This window comes from Oncorhynchus gorbuscha, linkage group LG18 (assembly GCF_021184085.1).
Source record: "Oncorhynchus gorbuscha isolate QuinsamMale2020 ecotype Even-year linkage group LG18, OgorEven_v1.0, whole genome shotgun sequence".
NCBI classification, from domain to species: Eukaryota; Metazoa; Chordata; class Actinopteri; order Salmoniformes; family Salmonidae; genus Oncorhynchus; species Oncorhynchus gorbuscha.
In genome coordinates this window covers 39,299,789-39,322,478 of record NC_060190.1, presented here as the reverse complement: position 1 = coordinate 39,322,478, position 22,690 = coordinate 39,299,789, and the positions used below count along the sequence as shown (strand labels likewise).

The window sequence follows — 22,690 nt, the reverse complement described above, 5'->3', positions numbered from 1 at the left end:
CACCACAAATGCAGGTGGGGTGTGTTCTGTGTTGGTTTAGCCTGAACTGGCAGTTAATGATAACTGCTGTTAACTACTGGTCTTATCTGTAACTCATAGAAGGGCATTGTTCCTGTATTCGTCTTCAGCTCGGCTATGGAACACAGTCTGTACCCTGTGGGGAAAACGTATTTACAGTCCATGAATGACGATGTCTCTGTTCAATTACCTCAGAGTAGGAGCGCTTATCTAGGTTCAGTTTAGCCTAGCTATGATCCTAGATCATCACTTCTACTCTAGGACGCTTTATGAATATGGACCCCGGGTCTCAGATGAATGTTAGGTCTGAATATCGGAAGAGATTTCTGCAGCGAATTACACTTTTCATTTAAAGTACTCCAAAGAATAAGGGTGGAAAAATAAGATATAAATCATTGCACAAGGTTTTATGAGTTTATTGATATTGGCATCAAATCCTATCACAGTATTTTACAGTGTTTCTACTATATATGCATCTACACAATCCCTTATAATTTACCATCGATATATTTTCGCAAATGTCATACTTCAAAGTCTTAAGAAATTACATAGTAGTAGAAAAAAACGATGTCAGATTATTAAACCCACCTAAATCAAAGATAAAATGTATCTTTAAAAAAATGTGTTTGTTCACTTGTATATACAGACCCCAGGACCAATAGCATGACCGTCATGTTCTGTTTCCACTATGATGTGAGACACGTGTTTGATCCATTCATCCATTACTCTGCCATGAACACAGTCCTGGTTAAAGGACAACTTCAAAGGCCCATATTGTGTGCCGGGCCTTACTCAATATCTCACTTCACATGCTTTCTCTGCATTCTGTCACGAGACAGCAAGATTGACCTGTAATTCTAATCATTCTAGGTAGGGTTTTCTGGACCAAACAGAATGACCGCATCTTTCTTTTCACTTTCCAGAACCAGTGCTTCTACGTCTCATCAGCTCTACATAAAGGAAACAGTGTGTGTTTTGGAAACACTTGCCCACATCTCCCTCCCAAGAAAAAAGCATGGCGGTGGATTATGTTCTGTACTATACTTTTCTAAGCCACTCAGACCAAGCAAAGGGTCACATTTGTCTCTGGACCTTGAGTGACTGGTTGGACCTGCTTATCTCTAGTCCTATAGGGATGGTAGCTGAGAGAGGGGGCCAGTGTCTCTACAGGGGGCCAGTGTCTCTGTATAGGAGGTTGTGGCCCCAGGCTGGTATCTCCGTGTCCCCCAGTGGTCTGTCGTGCTCTGACTGCTTGGCCAGGAGGGAATTCTTCTGGGCCTTGGTCATGGGGAGATCCTCTGACGGCGTGGTGAGGATGGACAGTCTCTGAGGAATCAATAAAGAGGACAGATGAGCATTTCAAAGACAGACCACCAAAGGAATGAGACATAAAATAACTGGTGATGTTTGCAGAACGTTGATTGTTTTTCCTCTTTTCTTAGTTGGTAGAAGAAACATCATCATCAGTGTGTATTGGGGAGTAAATGGATCTGATCATTGTAGAAATAGAGACATAACTAGTGATAACAACACAAATGGCACCTGCCAACTTTTAAAAGATCTGAAGTTTGGAATTGATAGTGAGAAATTAACCATGGCTTCTGGGATGTTGGCTATCAACAACAAGGCAACTCCTATGACTAATTGGGAATGGGACGCAAGCGTAGGATTGATCACCCTGTCGCTGGCCACCTTTGGGGAGGGTGTATAGTGTGAAAGGCCGAAACACCCTAGGAACCAAAGGTACACTACTGACGATGCGCTCCCCAAATTTCACCACGCTCACTGTTCATTAACTCTTGGAAGTGCTTGCACAAAGGATAGTAACATCTCATCCTGTGTTCTTGGCCTCTCATGACCATTGCTCCATCTTTGGAGAATGTACTCAAAGACTTAGCCTCTATCGCCAACCTACGTAACTAGCTATAGCTATGTTATCTATGATATATTGCTTGATTTTTGTTGCTTTTGGACCACTTTGAGATGCTTTTCTGTTTTGAAACTCCAGTGCTTGACTTGGGCTGAGACAGTTGCCGGTACTCATGTTTGGTGCTGGTACTGTTTACATTTAGGTGCATGAGCTCCACAATACTTTTGCGTTAATATTCTATAAGAGGAACAGGAGCTCAAACTGTTAAACATTTTAGGTGCCGGTTCTCAGCTCCGGAGAGCTCCTGCCCAAGTCAAGCAATGTGAAACTCTACAGAAACCTAATAAATGATCTCCCTATTTACCTGTCGCAGTGTACCAGGAGTGACGCTCACGATGTAAACCATCCATAGAGGAACCATGAGGGTGGAGGAGAGAGTGAACCACAAGCCAACGGCGGAACCCCACCAAGGATACTGAAAGGTGTTGTTGAACGTCAGCGGAGTAAACTTTATCAAGGAGAAAAGAAATGTAGCCTAGAACAAAAGATATGGATGGATGTTGTAAAATAAACATTAAAGAACACAATGTATTTTCTGATAGCATTGTACCAATTATAACATATTAGGGTAACAGTGAGGGTTGAGTGAGGACAGAGATGAACAAGATGAGGTTAAGAACAATGTTATCGGTTCTCCAGGTCAGGCTCCTGGTGAAGCATTTATAATGATCTAATAAAAAGCATGAGCTGGAGCACACCCAATATGTTCCCCCTGTTGATGATGCTTATCATGCATTATAGTTTAAACAAAATATTACATGTAACAAACATTTTATGAAATTGGAAACAATTAAATATACATAATATACATAGTATACTTAGTAATAAGTTTGGACACACCTAGTCATTCAAGGTGTTTTCTTTATTTAATTTTTTACTATTGTATACATTGAAGAATAATAGTGAAAACATCAAAACAGTGAAATAACATATATAGGGAATCATGTAGTAACCAAAGAAACTGTCAAACAAATCAAAATATATTTTATATTTGAGGTTCTTTATATTATTAATGCTTTGCCTTGATGACAGCTTTGCAAGCTCTTGGCATTCTCTCAACCAGCTTTATGAGGTAGTCACTGGGAATGCATTTGAACTAACATGTGTGCCTTGTTAAAAGTTAATATGTGGAATTAATGCATTTGAACCAATCAGTTGTGTTGTGTCAAGGTAGGTGTGGTATACAGAAGATAGCCCTATTTAGTAAAAGACCAAGTCCATAAGATTGCAAGAACAGCTCAAATAAGCAAAGAGAAATGACAGTCCATCATTACTTCAAGACATGAAGGTAAGACAATGCAGAACATTTCAAGAACTTTGAACGTTTGTTTGACTGCAGTTGCAAAAAACATCAAGCGCTATGATGAAACTGGCTCTCATGAGGACCGCCACAGGAAAGGAAGACCCAGAGTTACCTCTGCTGCAGAGGACAAGTTCATTAGATTTAACTGCACCTCAGATTGCAGCCCAAATAAATGCTTCACAGAGTGCAATTAACAGACACAGCTAAACATCAACTGTTCAGAGGAGACTGCTTGAATCAGGCCTTCATGGTCAAATTGCTTTAAAAAAACCTACTAAAGGACACCAATATGAAGAAGAGACTTGATTGGGCCAAGAAACACGAGCAATAGACATTAGACCAGCAGAAATCTGTTCTTTGGTCTGACGAGTCCAAATTTGAGATTTTTGGTTCCAACCCTGTGTCTTTGTGAGAAGCAGAATAGGTGAATTGATGATCTCCGCATGTGTGGTTCCCACCGTGAAGCATGGAGGAGGAGGTGAGATGGTGGGGGGGGTTACTACATGATTCCGCATGTGTTATTTCATAGTTGTGATGTCTTCACTACTATTCTACAATGTAGAAAATAGTAAAAAGAAAGAAAAACACTTGAATGATGAGATGTGTTCCAACTTTTGAGTGCAACTGTATGTGTGAAATTAAATTAAACAGTAATGTATGTTAATGTTAATCCTATACTTGTGCTAATTATAACAATAGCCTAATATATTAAATATGCTGTAAACTATTGTCTTCAAACAGTTTCACTCAATACATTCTAATCAACCTAGTAATTATGACACACCCCTCACTATTGTCATTAGTTGCACTAATTGCACTGTTTTGTCTACATAACCTGGTTCAGGCATTCATTACCCTGAAGAAGGAACAATGATGTCGAAACGTTGGAGGTTTACTCAATAAAATACAGTGAGATTATACATACAGTGTGCGACTCTCTAGAAGCATTTATAATGAACATAAAGTTAGGATTATCTACTTTACATAGGTTACACATCAAATTGAAGCCCATCTCTCTGTATTGCCAACTAAACTTTTGGCTTTCTGTAAATCACCTTTATTACTGTGACATCAACGTAATGTTTACCATAACTATAATTGGAAAAAGAACATTCATTAGCTGTTGACAGTGTGGTGTAAATAAATCAAACTTACAGTGCAGATGACTGGAGTGACATACTTCAAACAGTACTTAATGATGGGTAATGGTCGATAACCGATCATGTCTTCTATATTATCGTACAGACGGTCTGCACCTGTGGAGTAAACATATCAACAGGGACTCAAAATAACAGCAGTCAATAAAAGGGTTTAAAAGTTGGTCTGTCACATACCCAGTTGGTCTGTCAAATACCCAGGTAAACATTCTCAAACCACCAAGTGACAGACAGGTTCAGATTAGGAAACCTGGACAACAGCTCTAACCAGGGTTTCCCAAACCCGGTCCTGTGCCCCTCACAGCTGATTCAAATCACCAACTCATCATCAAGCTTTTATTATTTGATTCAATCGAATGAATATAAAAAGAGGACGGTGTCAAGTATACTCCCTCCCCGGTACTGTCACATATACTCGGCGTTCTAGGTCACCAGGCTACTCATTATTACACACACTTGTCACCTGGACTTCATCACCTCCCTGACTCCTAAGCTAATCGAAGGGCTACCCAGACCCCTCTTTTACGCTGCTGTGACTCTCTGTTTATAATCTATGCATAGCCACTTTAACTCTACCTACATGTACATATTACCTCAATTACCCCGACTAACTGGTGCCTCCGCACATTGATTCAGAACCGGTTGCCCCTGTATATAGCCTTGCTTGATATTTTACTGCTGCTGTTTAATTATTGGTTACTTCTATTTTCTATTTTTACTTATCAATTTTTTAATGAACACTTATTTGAATTTGTTTTCTTAACTTCTTAAATCATTGTTGGTTAAGGGCTTGTAAGTAAGCATCTCACTGTGTCACACTCGGATCTTTCACCTGTCCTTGTGATTGTCTCCACCCGCTCCAGGTGTTGCTTGTTTTCCCCAGTGTGTTTATCTCTGTGTTTCCTGTCTCTCTGTGACAGTTCGTCTTGTATGTCCAAGTCAACCCCCGTGTTTTTTCCATGGGTTTTCTATTCTATTTTTGCTAGTCCTCCCAGATTTGACCCTTGCCTGTTTCTGGACACTGTACCTGCCTGCCTGACCATTCGGCCTGCCTTGACCTCGAGCCTGTGTGCCACTCTGTACCTCCTGGACTTTGAACTGGTTTTGACCTTTTGCCTGTGCACGACCATTCTCTTGCCTACCCCTTTTTGGATCAATAAACATCAAATACTCCAATCATCTGTCTCCTGTGTCTGCATCTGGGTCTTGCCTTGTGCCCTGATTGTAAGGTCTACCTGCTGTATTCAGCGCATGTATCAAATTTGATTTGATTACTATCCTTATATCTATCACTCCCTTTGGTTCCTTCCCCAGGTGTTATTGTTTCTGTTCCAGTGTTCATGTCTGTACGCTACAAGTCTTTCTTGTTTTGTTCTATGTTTATTTAGTTATTAAATACACTCCCTGAACTTGCTTCGTGACTCCCAGCGTACATGACTTGGGACTATAAGGTTGTATCTGCAAAATGTATAGTTATGAGATAATGTGTATTTTTAAGTACCAGATCTCAGAACCGTTTTGTGATGTCCTCCTGTTTTCAAGTATATCCCCTTACTTATGTACAATTATTTGTTATTGACAACCCAGCATTGCGTGATTGGATTGCATATAGAACCTTAAAGCACCAAGTTAAAAGGTGTTTGCATAGATAGAACTTTCCAATTTTTTATTTCTTTCATTGTAAATGTACTTTTTCAAAAACCTGACTCATCTCATACGTAAAGGACCATCTAAAGAGCAACTCTATGTGAATAACTAATTTTTGAACAATCTGACATGTTATAATCCCAAGGTAACGAGATGTCGTTTCACGTCAATGTCCAATGGCAATGTCTGCTAGAGGAACAACTTGGAAAACGCCATAAACACCTTGAACAGAAACATCCTGAGGGAAGCTGACCTGCAATTAGGGTTTCTGTGATTGATTATCTGGGATTGATGCAGGATCTTTTATTCCTTGTTATCAGGGATTGTTGGGATGATCCTACTCCATTGAAGTTGACATTTAAAATGGTTAAGGTAAGGGTAGGGGTTAAGGTTAGGGTTCAAGGTAGGGATGTCCCAAGGATCATATTTTACTATTATGACCTACAATGACAGTGGTATGTAGTGGTAACACCTAATAATAACTTACATGAAAATGCCTCCATAAACATTTGTAATATAATACAAGGATTAGATAGCTGGCTAGACTAACTTACCTTGCCAACTATAACATGGTAGCTGACATGGGCTAATTGGGTGACTGTCAGTGACTGACATAACAAGAGGAAGACTGCAGATGCACTACCACATTTCAAAATGTCACATAGTAGAATACACAATCTTAACTAACAGTAAGTTGAGACCCCGACTGACATTGAACAAAAGTGGTTGAGGGCCATAAATGGGAACTTATATTTAGAAACGGCACTGGGAGTAGGCCGGGCTATCTCACCATAAACCCAGCTGATACACACTGACTGTAGTATAGCGAAGAGAAGCAGAGTCATCCCACTGCAGGCATAGGAATCAAACAGCTGGAAGATATACAGGCCTCCCTGCAAATAGAGGAGGGGTAGAAAGAAAGTATAAGGTACAGTCTTACTGAGCACAACAATAAGACTATAATCTACCTCAAGAGTCTACAAAACACTCAGACAATGATCGTAGGTGTCCAGCAGCCCAATCGCTTACGGATGAAGTGGAATCTACCAACAATTCTGCGGAATGAGGAGGTATGTTGAAACACAGCGACATATTGAAACAGATCATTTGGGAGGTGCATTATCCATCATGTATCTGGTTACTGTCATGATTGATCTAATAACGATGGCATTGAAAATATATCATTTATATCCTATATAATGATGACTTCAAATGACCTCTCACCTCTGTGACCATGACCAGGCCGATGAAGAAGCTACCCACACTGATGATGATGAGGAGGATTTTACGCCGATGGCCAACCAGGAAGAAGGAGGGATACATGTCTGAGATAGCTGTCATCAAAGCCTCCAGACCTACAAACTGAGGGAGAGATGATGGGGAAGTTCAGTGGAAACTCTCTTCTTTGAAATACTAGCTACTCATTCACAGTTTCACATCCAAAAGTTTAGTAATGATTGCAGAATCAATTGTAGGTTATGTAATTATCCTTCACTAAGGAAATATTTTGTAGGCCTTCAGGACCACACTAACACACCTCACTGTCTAAACCCAGTAGGATTATCATGATGAAGAAGAAGATGGCCCAAAGCTGTGGTAATGGCATCATGGCCACGGCACGAGGGTAGGCGATGAATGCCAGGCCAGGACCTGTATGCAGCAATACAGTTAAACTCATTACTGAACTCTCAGGGGCAGAGGGAATAGTTAGATCCCTGAAATGCTAAGACACCTGTCTTGTAACAAAGCAGAACCTACAAGGCTATGGTAATTTGTTTGTTTGCACATTTTTTAAGGTTAATTTGATTAATTCATTAATTAATTCATATCTCACTGCTGCAACACTTACCTGATTCGGCCACTGTTGAGATGTCTGTCCCTTGTTCATAAGCCATGAAGCCCAGAACAGAGAAGATCGCAAAACCGGCCACAAAGCTGGTTCCACTGTTCAAAAGGCACAGGTACACACAGTCCCTAAAAAGAGATTCACTTCCCTGTTAGTCACAACACAAAGGCATCCAAATGACCTACAATATGGAGGTCACCAAACTTTCCAGAAAACATTCTGCCTGCACATTTGATCTAGCAAGGCACATTTACTGTTTATGTACTTAATTCTTCCACTCACTTGTAACAGTTGTTGTCATACTTGTTGTAGCTGCCAAGAGCAGTCAGACAGCCGATGCAGATAGCATAGGAATAGAAGATTTGTGTTCCAGCATCCATCCACACCTGTGAGACACACCAGAGAGAGACACAATAGTCTTCATAGTTTCACAATTCTGATATACTAGTCTCATCCCAGGGTATTAGAGGTTAATTAAAATAATACTTATTTTGACCTTGTAGCTGTAATAAGTCAACAGAAAATATATTTGCTTTGAAATTCAGAGTAATTTTTTAAAATTCGGTATTGATGTTGTAACAAATCTGATGCTCTTAAAACCACAAACTGTTGCACCAAGGGAGTTACGTTTCTTGGGTCAGTGGTAATGGTTGCTGCCCTCGGTCATTTTGACAAGGGTTCAAACACCGACAGAGACGTTACCATCTATCCCCAACAATCATTACAGTATGTACTGATAGTTTTTGTTACACCTGGACACAAATTATACAGTGAAGTGTGTTCCTACCTGTGGGTCAGTGAGGCGGGCTGGATCTGGGTAAAGGTAGAACTTGATACCATCTATTGCCCCCGGCAGTGTGAGTCCACGGACCAGCAACACCACCAGCATCAGATAGGGGAAGGTGGCAGTGAAGTAGACCACCTGAGGGGAGGGAGACCAGACCAGCATTACATTCCCTCAGTCTATAGCTCATCTTAACAACTCTACAGTATTCATGGTGTCATCAGGTTGAATGGCAGAGATCCCACCTTACCTTCCCAGTAGACTTCACTCCTTTCCAGACACAGAAGTAACAGAGAATCCATGACAGTAGAAGACACAGAGCCAGCTCCCAGCGAACACTGCCTAGCTTGTTTGGACTGTCTGTGAGACTCAAAACTCTTCTCCTGAAAATAATATTTTGAGTTACAATCTCACCACTTGCTTTTCACCATTCTCTTAGCGCCTCCTAAGGCACATAGCCATGATTTCCATCTGTAAGGACTTAATAAGGAGTTGATAAATTGGAATGATTTTGTGTACTCACTCCCAGAACTCTCTCACTGGCGATGTTGCGTTCCCTGCTACTGTCCAATTTAGATGTCCCACTACTCTTCTGTCAAACTCCATGCAGGTTGCTGGTTAGGAGGAAATTACACAATAACAAGCATGTCTCAGAACTCTCTGAATCTTTCCAGGATAAGGAGACATTTACAAAAATAAAACATTAATCATCCCACTTGTCAAAATCGGAATATCTCAGTTTGAAGTAGTGTCCATAAATGTAAGATACTATCTATCTATCATTTAGGCATGACAAAGGTATGTCAACATGTCTACACACTGAAGTTAACCTGGTCCCAGATCTGTTTGTGTTCTATGCAATGCAAACTCCATTGCTGTCCTTGTCAATCCAAACAGGTTTGCTATGACAATGAATGACAGGCAGTTGGTATGACAGCACAAGCAGACTGGCACTCAGGCTACACTGATATACATACCTGTGTTCCAGCTGTTTCTACAACTGGCCCAGGGGAGCTCAGAGCTGAATGAGGAGAAGAGGTAGAAGAAGGCCCAGGCTAGAATGATGATGTAATAGATGCTGGAATATAGAACTACCACCTGACTACCATAACCCAGTCCTGAGGAGGAAGACAAGGAGGAGGAAAAAGGAGGAGAAGATTTTACAGACAAACATGGAGGTGTAAATGTTTAAAAAAAAGTCTTCTAAGAAATAGATGTGACATATGTTATATCCAATCACATTCTCAACCTAAAACCTCAAAAAACATTGAATTGTTTTTCTTTTTGATGTGGATTAGACTCCTTTCAAAGTCACCAGCTCCGATGAATAAGTTATGGAGGCATTCCAACAAGACAGACATTTGTGAATGTTTGAACACAAGACAAGTGTCCTGAACGCACGTGTCATGTCACATTAAGGACTGCCACTTACTCTATCATGTAATAGCTCATGAATCACATTGAGATACTTGTGTAATACTGTTGATTAATCCAAGCTTCATCCAATAACTTGAATTAAATGTTTTGTTACTGTAATCCCTTTTTCATTTTATAAAAAAAAAAATCAGGCCAGAAACAGACCAATCATTTTCCAAGCAAATCTAAAATGTATCCTGATATTGTTTCAAACTGGTAAAGCAATGTGATTAAAATCATGGTGGATTGACTTTTACAAATACAATAGTGCAATATCATTTACAGAAGGAAAAGCCTGCATGTACTGTGCATATACTGTACCTATTATGGCTAATTGTCTTGCCCTATATGTCCCCCTCAACCAGCACATTCTTGACAAAGGCTCCAGACAGAAACCTTGAGTCTATGTGCTGAATACCAATTGAAATCATATTGACATTGCTTTGGATTACAGTGCTACTTTCTCAAGTTTGGATATTGCAGCTAGGAGTTTTCCTGAGTACGAATACAATAAACAGACAAAGTTTGGTCTGCAGTCACACTAAATGTTATATTTTCTTTTGGCACAGTTTACAGTACTATCATATCTTTACTTTTCTGAAGGCTATAGCCTTTCTTCCTTCCAGCTATCAGGCTTTCATGTCTATTTCCCCAAGATGGCATCCACCGTAGGAAGTAAATGCTATCAATGGTCAGACAAACACTGACAACTGAATCCCTAATATGGATGCAATACGTACAACAAGGCCCCGTGGCCGCATTCATAAAGCATACCAGTAGGATGGCTGATCTAGGATCAGATTAGCTTTTTAGATCATGATGACTAAGCTTATATGACAGAGGGGAACTGATTCTAGATCAGCAGTCTGATATATACCTTCAAACAGGGGGCAGATCTTCCTCCAGCAGGTGATGCTGCCCTGCGTGGTGTACTGGCCCAAGGAGGTCTCCAGGAGAAAGAGTGGAATGCCACAGGTGAACAGAAAGAGCACATAAGGGATGAAGAACACCCCTTACGAACAACACAAGTTAAACCACAATTAAACATATGGCCCAAGACCATAAATTAATGTTTCACCTCACGTGATTATGGTTTCACAAGATTAACATTTTTCACAGAAGCCATCTCTACCACCTCAAGCCCCCCCCCGCCAAAATGATTTTGGGGCGGCAGGGTAGCCTAGTGGTTAGTGTTGGAATAGTAATCGAAAGGTTGCAAGTTTGAATCCCCGAGCTGACAAGGTACAAATCTGTCATCTGTCTTAACTGACCTGCCTAGTTAAATAAAATAAAAATATATCCATACATATAAATACCCATTCATATACATATCTTTTTAGAATATATTTTCCTTTATTATTCCCAGCAAACCCTGCCCTAATTGGACAAAACCAATCAATAATAACACTTAGGCTTCTACATGCTATATACATTTTTACATTGTATAGACACATTCTAATTTACAATAGTTATATTTCGTTTGTTTTTAGTCCTGGCCTTCCTCTATTTCTTTTTTTTCTTTTTTCTTTTTGATTTGACCCCTTTTTCTCCTAGCTACTATCTTGTCTCATCGCTACAACTCTCGTACCGGCTCAGGAGAGACGAAGGTTGAAAGTCATGAGTCCTCCGATACAAAACCCAACCAAGCCGCACTGCTTCTTAACACAGCGCGCATCCAACCCGGAAGCCAGCTGCACCAATGTGTCGGAAGAAACACTGTGCACCTGGCAACCTTGGTTAGCGTGCACTGCACCCGACTCACCACAGGAGTCGCTGGTGTGCGATGAGACAAGGATATCCCTACTGGCCAAACCCTCCCTAACCCGGACGACGCTAGGCCAATTGTGCGTCACCCCACGGACCTCCCAGTCGTGGCCAGTTACAACAGAGGTTGGGCGCGAACCCAGAGTATCTGATGGCACAGCGGGCACTGCAGCGCCCTTAACCACTGCGCCACCCGGGAGGCCCACATTCCTCAATTTCTGATGTTTATATTTGCCATGCATTTGTAACTGTGCTATTTCACAACAGTTCTGAACCTATATACATTTTACAGACCCCAAATGTTTTACAATTGTTATCTTGTTGTTATTATTCCCACCCTTCAGCTCCATTCAACCCCTCCCATCTATCTCTTAACACCGTCCATATTGGATTTCTATTTGCCATATATTTTTCAACTGTCCTGTGATGCTTCACAAAGTACTGAACCTTTCTATTCTCATAGTTTCTACAGATCGTAAATTAAAGATAACATTTTTTGCTAAAATTATTGATCAATTGACTATGACTCTTCAAATCACCAGGTATTGTTATCTGCAGCGTTAGATCTAGGTAAATGTTGCAATTCTTCTGCCATTCTTGGACCTGTGACTAAAAAATAGCTACATATGGACAGTCCCAAAATAAATGATCTAATGACTGCCTTCTCGCAGCAAAATCTGCAGAGCTGGGAAGATTGCATCCCCCATAAATATATATATATATAACATTCTATTCATTGCAATAATTTTGAATAATAATTTAAATTGAGATATTAGAAGTTTTGAATCCGGTGTCATTTGCGTATCATTTCATAAACCACGTGCCATGGAATCGGTATTTCGAAAATCTCTTCAAATATTTTGCAATTTATAAGGCACAGTTGTCAATTTTGTGCTCCTTAAATGAAACTGGTATATATTTATATTTATCCCAATTTTATTTAACCAATTTTGGTCTTTAATGCAGGGCCGACAGACAAGTTCCTTACTTGTTCCCCTTCCACTTGCCACTTCCATTTTTTAGGCAATGCTGCAATCACATGGCTGTAATTTTGGGTAGAGCAGACATTTGCATACAGTATGTCTGTGTTAGCTGCATGTGTGACATACAGTAACTCCACCAGCCATATTAATGATATAATTTACAAAGATGATACTTTTTTTACGTTATCGAAAATAATGTTTTTTATCAACTAGTATATTTGTGTTTAACCACAAGAACTTAAGTATTTGTTTGTGTGGCTAACAGACTTAGCTACCACCCCGAGGTGTTGTGCATCCATTTGGCATGTAAGTGTTAGGGATATTCTCGTGGGGTATCTGGGACACGTTCAGTAGCCTAACATCATTGAACATTGCAGATAGAAAGGCCATGAATAGAGTCAACCTGATTCCTAATTCTACATGTCAGAGAGACATGTTTTCTCCATAGCATATTTCTATCAGAGCGTAACAAAATGTTGTACAGTAGTGATGTGCATATCAGTATAGAGATTCTGGAAGCACCTAGAAGGTTTTGGTGCCTTTTGTGCACCAAGGCATGCACTGTTGTTTTTATGATTGTGCCCGCCTGATAGCATCTAGCCCTAGTGTGTAAATATCCCTATAACATTATAGCAACCACTGATATGTTTATATCAGGCCATCTCTTAATGATTATTCCATTACCGTCTTGTAATTGTGTGATTTCAATATTAGCCTAAGATATGAAAAGAACAACTCTGTATTGTCCCCACCGCAATGAATTTAAACGAGGTGACTAGCTCTTTTGCATTGATAATGTAAAAGACGAAGGCTCACCTTGCCATATATTTAATGTGAGCTTAATTGTATGGCCATGTAAAGATGTGATGTGAGACTCACCTCCTCCATTTTTGTAGCACAGATATGGGAACCTCCATACATTCCCCAAGCCTATGATCTGTCCGGCCACAGCCAGGAGGAACTCCAGCTTGCTTGACCACTGACCCCTGGTCTGGGTGCTTGGCACAGGGACAGGATGGACCAGACCCATCTCCTGCTGGGAAAGCATATTAAACCTCAAATTGGGATCATTATGCTTTTCCATAACACTGAGGAAGACAAAGACAAAGTTGGTTTTATGCGGTGAACACACGTTAATCTAACAGTCTGTGTGTTATGAAGACAGTATAAGGACACACAGCTAACAGCTACATACTGTATGACCTGCTACATGAGAACAGCTATATTTGACCAGCTACATATGACCAGCTAGATGTGAATGCTACATATGACCAGCTACATATGAACAGCTACGGTACATATGAACAGCTACATATGAACAGCTACATATGAACAGCTACGGTACATATGACCAGCTACATATGACCAGCTACATATGAACAGCTACGGTACATATGAACAGCTACATATGAACAGCTACATATGAATAGCTACGGTACATATGACCAGCTACATATGACTAGCTACATATGAACAGCTACATATGACAAGCTACATATGACTAGCTACGTATGACCAGCTACATATGACCAGCTACATATGACTAGCTACATATGACCAGCTACATATGACTAGCTACATATGAACAGCTACACATGAACAGCTACGGTACATATGAACAGCTACATATGAACAGCTACATATGAACAGCTACGGTACATATGACCAGCTTCATATAACCAGCTACATATGAACAGCTACACATGAACAGCTACGGTACATATGAACAGCTACATATGAACAGCTACGGTACATATGACCAGCTACATATGACTAGCTACATATGACTAGCTACATATGACCAGCTACATATGACCAGCTACATATGACTAGCTACATATGAACAGCTACATATGACTAGCTACATATGAACAGCTACATATGACTAGCTACATATGAACAGCTACATATGACTAGCTACATATGAACAGCTACATATGACCAGCTACATATGACTAGCTACATATGAACAGCTAAATATGACTAGCTACATATGAACAGCTACGGTACATATGACTAGCTACATATGAACAGCTACGGTACATATGACTAGCTACATATGAACAGCTACATATGAACATCTACATCTATATGACCTGTCAAGAAAAATAAAAGTTCCAGTACATCAAAACATGAGCCCCTTTCTTCCATGCTTTGGATAGATCTGCATTGCTTGCTGTTTGGGGTTTTATGCAGGGTTTCTCTATAGCACTTTGTGACATCTGCTGATGTAATTACATTTCATTGATTGTGTTATGTTCTGTTAATTACTGATGTCCCCTTTAAGGATGAAGCGCCCTTGGTCATGCGCAGTATTGTTCTATGTTATTCTGGTACTAACCTGTTTGAGTAAATGTGAAGCTCCAGTTCAATTGCTTGTATTCAGAGTCTTTCTTATTACATAAATAAGTACTAAGTGTTAAGACACTACAGATTGATTGATTGGATAGCCCAGTGGTTGAGAGTGTTGGGCCAGTAACCGAATGTCTCTGGGTTGAATCCCCCAACAGACCAGGTGAAAAATGTGTCAATGTGCCCTTGAGCAAGGCACTTATCCCTAATTGCTCCTGTAAGTTGCAATGGATAAGAGCGTTTGCTAAAATATGAATGTCCATATGAACAGCTTCATATGACCTGTTAAGAAAAAAAGGGGGAAAAAGGGAAGGTCCAGTGCAGCAAAACATGTGTCAGCGTATGTGCTACTGGTGTGGAAGTCAGGTGCAGAAGCAAACAACAGATGGACACGACAGTGTCCAACAAACCTCCAGCCAAAGGCAAAAGTGCAAAGCGCGACAAAGTCACAAACAAGCAAAAATGTTTAACAAGAAACATACTCTGGGCTGAAACATAGTACCCGGGGAAAAACCAGCTAGGTGTGACAATCCAAAACATGTAACAAAACAATCCCACACAAAGACATGGGGGGAAACAGAGGGATATACATATGCATATGTATACACATACATATGTTGATTAGGGAATGTAAACCAGGTGTGCGGGGAACAAGACAAAACAAATGGAACAATGAAAAATGGAGCGGCGATGGCTAGAAGGCCGGTGACGTCGACCACCGAACGCCGCCCAAACAAGGAGGGGAGCTGAGCCCCTTATTATTCAATAAATTTGATCTTTCTTTTGTCCAGCTCCTGTTATTACTTTGGATGTGCATAACCCCGCCCCCCTCCAAAGGTAATTAGCGGGGCACTGTTAAAATGTACTGTTCTGAAGGCAAAATAAGCAACATTGACATATAACAGTGGAATTAACTACTGTATTGTGCTCCATGTATTATTTTTTACAGTTTCTGTAATTTAGCAGACACTCTTGTCCAAAGCAACTTTTTTTTGGACTGGTTAGTTGACCCCTTAACCCTGGCATTGCAAGCACCATGCTCTACCAACTGAACTTCACGTGACAGTATGAAGACACATCGATTTTTATTCTTTAATGATCCTGAGAAAAGTCACGGTTCCCATACACTGATCCATACTAGGGTCTATTCTAGAAGTAGCCTGAGTATCGGGAGAAGCCTGATTATCTGGGAATAGCCAATACCAGCAGACGTTTTGGCATTGGCCACACAAAGAGGTGAGATTCCAATTGAATCTGGTATTGTGAGGAGCCAGGGCAGCATCTCACTGCTTGGCAATGTGTATGAATGTTCAAATTCCACACTGTTGTACCAGCCTTGTTGCATTAGAGTAGGAGGGGATCAGCACAGCTTGGTGGGACTAGTGTAATCCTGTCATCAATGTTGCCTTTGTGCCCTTGCCTAGTATCCCTGTGGGAGTAGGACACATACAATGGAAAATATGTGCTGCAGCTGCTGCTACCATTATGGTGATTTCTGAAAATGAACACCCTGTACTTATACAGTTATAAGAAGCACAAGTGCAAGGTCTGTTGCTAGGGCAATGTGTTCTATGTAGTTACCTTTACCTTCACTATTTAAAGTATGAGGAACTTCCTGGGCATGCATCAGAGGAGGACACTACTGTGACATTACTAGACACCAAGTAGTCAACCTGCCAGAGCCAGAGCACAGTTTGTGATACTAAGAGTAGGTACTGACAGTATATCTTCGATAGTATAATATTGCTTGGTTCAATACAGTACACCCTTTTTTAAATGGATGACAGAGTCGATAGAGAAGACATGTAACGATTTATGGGAACAATAAGATAAATATGGAGTGTTACTACAGCTAAATATCAAAGTTAATTAGTCCGTTTTTTGGGCTATACTCAGCTTTGTCTAAGGGTAGGCTGTGCTTTGGCAAAGTAGGTAGGGTTGTATCCTACCTGGTTAGCCTTCACCGGGGGTTTGATGGAATAGCCTGGCAGCAGGTATCCTAGTGGTAAGGGTGTTGGGCCAGTAACAAAAAGGTTGCTAGATCAAGCTGACAAGGTTAAAAATGTGTTGTTATGCAGTTAACCTGCTGTCATTGTAAATAATAATTTTGTTCTTAACTGACTTGCCTAGTTAAATAAAATGTACATTTTAGGGTCAGTCTGTCCTATCTGGTGAAATTTTCCTGTCTTATCTAGTATCCTGTGTGAACTCAAGTACGCTCCCTCTAATTCTCCCATCTCTTTCTCTTTGTCTCCCTGTCTCTCTCTCTTTTTCTCTCTTTCTCTCTGAGGATCTGAGCCCTAGGAGCATGACTTAGGACTACCTGGCCTTTAGGTTTTAGGTTTGAATTATTCAGACCAAAAAAAGAAGTGAAAGATAAAACAGTACACATAAAACATGATAAAAACAGTGTGCAGGTGAGGTTGGAAGCCAATACCCCATAATGACAAAGCGAAAACAGGTTTTTAAACAGTTTTGCTAAATTATTAAAACAGAAATACCTTATTTACATAAGAATTTGGACCCTTTGCTATGAGACTCGAAATTGAGCTCCGGTGCATCCTGTTTCCATTGATCATCCTTGAGATGTTTCTACAACTTGATTGGAGTCCACCTGTGGTGAATTCAATTGATTGGACATGATTTGGACATGAAGTGCCTTATATAGAAAGGCACACACCTACATACAGTGGGGCAAAAAAGTATTTAGTCAGCCACCAATTGTGCAAGTTCCCCACTTAAAAAGATGAGAGAGGCCTGTAATTTTCATCAAAGGTACACTTCAACTATGACAGACAAAATGAGAAAAAAATCCAGAAAATCACATTGTAAGATTTTTGATGAATTTATTTGCAAATTATGGTGGAAAATAAGTATTTGGTCAATAACAAAAGTTTATCTCAGTACTTTGTTATATACCCTTTGTTGGCAATGACAGAGGTCAAACGTTTTCTGTAAGTCTTCACAAGGTTTTCACACACTGCTGCTGGTATTTTGGCCCATTCCTCCATGCAGATCTCCTCTAGAGCAGTGATGTTTTGGGGCTGTTGCTGGGCAACACAGACTTTCAACTCCCTCCAAAGATTTTCTATGGGGTTGAGATTTAGAGACTGGCTAGGCCACTCCAGGACATTTTATGTGACCAATAAAATGTGATTTGATTTGAAGCCACTCCTTCATTGCCCGGGCGGTGTGTTTGGGATAATTGTCATGCTGAAAGACCCAGCCACGTTTCAACTTCAATGCCCTTGCTGATGGAAGGAGGTTTTGACTCAAAATCTCACAATACATGGCCCCATTCATTCTTTCCTTTATACGGATCAGTCATCCTGGTCCCTTTGCAGAAAAACAGCCCCAAAGCATGATGTTTCCACCCCCATGCTTCACAGTAGGTATGGTGTTCTTTGGATGCAACTCAGCATTCTTTGTCCTCCAAACACGACGAGTTGAGTTTTTACCACAAAGTTATATTTTGGTTTCATCTGACCATATGACATTCTCCCAATCTTCTTCTGGGTCATCCAAATGCTCTCTAGCAAACTTCAGACGGGCCTGGACATGTACTGTCTTAAGCAGGGGGACACGTCTGGCACTGCAGGATTTGTGTCCCTGGCGGCGTAGTGTGTTACTGATGGTAGGCTTTGTTAATTTGGTCCCAGCTCTCTGCAGGTCATTCTCTAGGTCCCCCCGTGTGTTTCTGGGATTTTTGCTCACCGTTCTTGTGATCATTTTGACCCCAGATGCACAATCGAAAGCATCCTGTCGGGCTGTATCACCACCTGGTACGGCAACTGCTCCGACCACAACCGTAAGGCTCTCCAGAGGGTAGTCAGGTCTGCACAACGCATCACCCGGGGAAAACTACCTGCCCACCAGGACACCTACACCACCCAATGTCACAGGAAGGCTAAAAAAATCATCAAGGACAACAACCACCCCAGCCACTGCCTGTTCACCTTGCTATAATCCAAGAAGGTGAGGTCAGTACAGGGACATCAAAGCTGGGACTGAGAGACTGAAAAACAGCTTCTATCTCAAGGCCATCAGACTGTTTAACAGCCACCACTAACATTGAGTGGCTGCTGCCAACATACTGACTCAAATCTCTAGCCACTTTAACAATAAAAAATTGGATGGAATGAATGTATCACTAGTCACTTTTAACAATGCCACTTAATATAATGTTTACATACCCTACATTACTCATCTCATATGTATATACTGTACTCTATACCATCTACTGCATCTTGTCTATGCAGTTCGGCCATCGCTCACCCATATATTTATAGGTACTGTAAATATTCTTATTCATTCCTTCCTTTACACTTGTGTGTATAAGGTAGTTGTTGTGAAATTGTTAGATTACTTAGATATTACTGCATGGTTGGAACTAGAAGCACAAGCATTTCGCTACACTCGCATTAACATCCACTAACCATGTGTATGTGACCAATAAAATGTGATTTGATTTGAAGATTTACCTCTTTGGCTTGAATGCCAAGTGTCACATCTAGAGGGAACCTGGCACCATACCTACGGTGAAGCATGGTGGGGGCAGAATCATGCAGTGGGGGTGTCTACAGCGGCAGGGACGGGGAGACTAGTCACGATTGAGAAAAAAAATGAACGGAGAAAAGTATAGAGGGATCCTTTATGAAAAACTGTTACAGAGCGCTCAGGACCACAAACTGGGGTGAAAGTTCACCTTCGGACAGTGACCCAAAACACACAACCAAAACAACGCAGGTGTGGCTTCGGGATATGTCTCTGAATGTCCTTGAGCGGCCCAGCCAGAACCCGGACTTGAACCTATGGAACATCTGTGCACCAGAGAAGATGGTAGCCAAACAGGTGTGCCAAGCCTGCAGCATCATACCCAGGAATACTCAAGGCTGTAATGGCTGCCAGAGTTGCTTCAGGAAAGTACTGAGCAAAGGGCCTGAATTATTTTGTAAGTGTGATATTTCAGTTAAAAAATTAATTAATTAACAAACATGTCTAAAAACCTGTTTTTGCTTTCTCGTTATGGGGTATTGTGTGTAGATCGATGAGGGGGAAAAACTATTTAATTGCTTTTAGAATGAGGCTGTAAACTAACAAAATATGGAAGAAGTCATGGGGTCTTAAACAAAGCATATTAATTATAATTGTACATGATATACTCAGTATACATGTAAAAAAACATGTTTGATTATATGTGTGTGTGTGTGAGTGTGCAGGTTTGTGTGTGTGAGTGTGAGAGTTAGGCTACATGGAAGGGATTATTGGGTAGTTTGGGACATCAGGCTAACCCCAAGTCTTCGCTTGACCTGATGACTCCTTGCTGTCCTCGTCCCCAGTCCACCTGGTTGTGCTGTTGATCCAGTTTCTGCTGTTATGTCTGTGGCTATTGAACCCTGACCTGTTAACCGGATGTGATACTGTGTCCTGGACCTGCTGTTTTCGACCCTCTCTCTCCTTCTCCCCTCCGCTCACTCTCTCTACCGCAACTGCTGTCTCGAACTCTGAATGCTTGGCTATGAAAAACCAACTGACATTTAGTTAATAGGTGATGACCTGTTGTATCCTCTACAACCACTGTGATTATTATTTGACCCTGCTGGTCATCTATGAATGGTTGAACATCTTGAAGAACCCTCTGGCCTTAATGGCCATGTACTCTTGTAATCTCCACCCGGCACAGCCAGAAAAGGACTAGCCTCCCCTCAGAGCCTGGTTCCTCTCTAGGTTTCTTCCTAGATTCATGCCTTTCTAGGAATTTTTTCCTAGCCACCGTGCTTCTACATCTGCATTGCTTGCTGTTTGGGGTTTTAGGCAGGGTTTTTGTACATCTGCTGATGTAAAAAGGGCTTTAAAAATAAATTATATTTTCTAGGTTCATTGTTCATGTCTGAGTCGTCTCTGTTTAATATTTTAGCATACTGTAGTGTTTATCTTTTTCTCTTAAGGTTTGTAGCTTGAATTGTGAAAATAATATCTAGCTCAACATCCAGTAATTCTGCTTTCAAATCGAAAGAATGCGAAAAGAGGACTTCTACATTTATTAGACATGCCTGTATAGTTACACAAAACAGGAAGACACTGCTGCTCTCATGAGCACTGCTGAGCCTCCAGTCTGTAACCTTTAGCCTACATTCAGCGCCTGCAACAAGTGCTACTGACTGCAGATAGAGAGAGAGAGAGACAGCGAGAGAGAAAAAGAAAGAGAAAGAGAGAGAGAGCTACCATACCACTGACTGAAGCCTTATGTCTGTCTCTGTCTCTCTGTACATCTAGGGAGATGTCTAGGTGTTATCACAGCCCCCGCCTGCCAAGTCTGCTAGATTTCAAATACAAACAGTGATAAACAGTCTAAATAAAAGGTTTCCTGATAGACACGGAAGAGACTAGAACACGCGAGAGAGAGAGAGAGAGCGAGAGAGAGAGTACCTTAAGGATGAAGTTGTAGTTCTGAAGTCTGTTGTAGTAGTCTACTTCTCCATTAAGGAATACTTGTTTCATTGGAAGCAAACCTAGACCCTGTGTTTCTCCCTGTCAAATGCCCTTCCCAGAACTAACCATGAGTGAACCCATGTGGATAGTTTGGTGTGTGTGTGTGTTCATGTGCCTGTGTGTGTGAGGTGGAGCTATTGGGTCGAGGTAACACTGGCTCCTTCATTGCAAGGAAGAGGAGGGGATTTGCTCTGTGAAAGCGGCAGTAGCAGGCGGGCTTCTTTTGAATGCTGCAGGGGCATGGATGTGTGGAATGTGAACAAATGAACTCGGCATTACAACTTTACAATGGAGGAGAGGAGGGACAGAACTTGAACACTTAAATGAATAGGGAAAGGGGGCATAATACATCTAATGTACAGTTCTTACAAAACTTTTGAAATGTAATGGAGAGTGATAATGTTACATCTAGTTTGACAGATATATATTTTGCATTACCTCATACCAAAGTCCACTGATTTCATCAGTCTAAAATATGCTGTACATTATGTAGTATTTCAACATATCAGCATGATCATCAATTGCTAGTTGTATGGACTGTGCCTAATGACTGTGGATGGAATCTAAAACTTCAGCCAATGAAATATGACATTAACAAGAGCATTCTGTCAAGGCCTCTTAAGGGCCATAGTGGGAACACTATATTTTACAGCACATAAATGACCAGCCATTTACTAAGAAATAACATGTTAATGACACAGTAATTATGTTAAAGTAGTGTACACACAATCCAGTGACTTTCAGGTGAGGGTCACGTCAAGAAAATCTGTTGCATTTTGCATTACAGTGTAAGTACAGTATAATAATGAGTAATTACAATACTGTTGCATTGTACTTACAGGAATAATTCCACTGTAATAAGGGCACTGTGATATAAGTGTTACCAAAACATCTAGCTCAAAGAAAACAATGAAATCTGTGGTGCTCACCATTCTCCACGCTTTGTAGCTGAGCAGCATTCTTCAAGAATTTCCTTTGAACGCCTCTCAACTTCATTC

The 22,690-nt window shown here is 40.8% G+C and overlaps 1 protein-coding gene across 5 annotated transcripts; it reads right to left on the bottom strand.

Annotated features, from left to right (window-relative positions):
• Positions 1 to 418: 418 nt before the first annotated feature.
• On the bottom strand, positions 419 to 21,835 carry LOC124003319 (sodium- and chloride-dependent GABA transporter 2-like). Of its 5 annotated transcripts, none has more exons than XM_046311468.1 (15): positions 21,630 to 21,835; positions 13,728 to 13,881; positions 10,979 to 11,113; positions 9,663 to 9,803; positions 9,209 to 9,299; positions 8,936 to 9,068; positions 8,689 to 8,823; positions 8,184 to 8,287; positions 7,905 to 8,029; positions 7,593 to 7,705; positions 7,280 to 7,417; positions 6,846 to 6,948; positions 4,407 to 4,507; positions 2,253 to 2,423; positions 419 to 1,344 (listed from the first exon to the last, which is right to left on the bottom strand). In XM_046311468.1, the coding sequence occupies exons 1-15, from the start codon at positions 21,699 to 21,701 to the stop codon at positions 1,183 to 1,185; spliced, it is 1,878 nt and encodes a 625-aa protein (XP_046167424.1). In that variant the 5' UTR covers positions 21,702 to 21,835; the 3' UTR covers positions 419 to 1,182. The 5 variants fall into 5 exon arrangements, with proteins under 5 accessions (XP_046167424.1, XP_046167423.1, XP_046167425.1 ...); XM_046311467.1 differs by having other exon boundaries at positions 13,728 to 13,884; positions 21,630 to 21,834; XM_046311469.1 differs by having other exon boundaries at positions 13,728 to 13,936; positions 21,630 to 21,763.
• Positions 21,836 to 22,690: the final 855 nt, after the last annotated feature.

Coding starts and splice junctions, on each gene's coding strand:
- LOC124003319 (XM_046311467.1), bottom strand. CDS start 21,701: ATGAAACAAGTATTCCTTAATGGAGAAGTAGACTACTACAACAGACTT. Junction 9,804..10,978: donor GATCTGCCCCCTGTTTGAAG/GTATATATCAGA, acceptor CTTCCTCCTCAG/GACTGGGTTATGGTAGTCAG. Junction 9,069..9,208: donor CCAGTGAGAGAGTTCTGGGA/GTGAGTACACAA, acceptor TATTATTTTCAG/GAGAAGAGTTTTGAGTCTCA.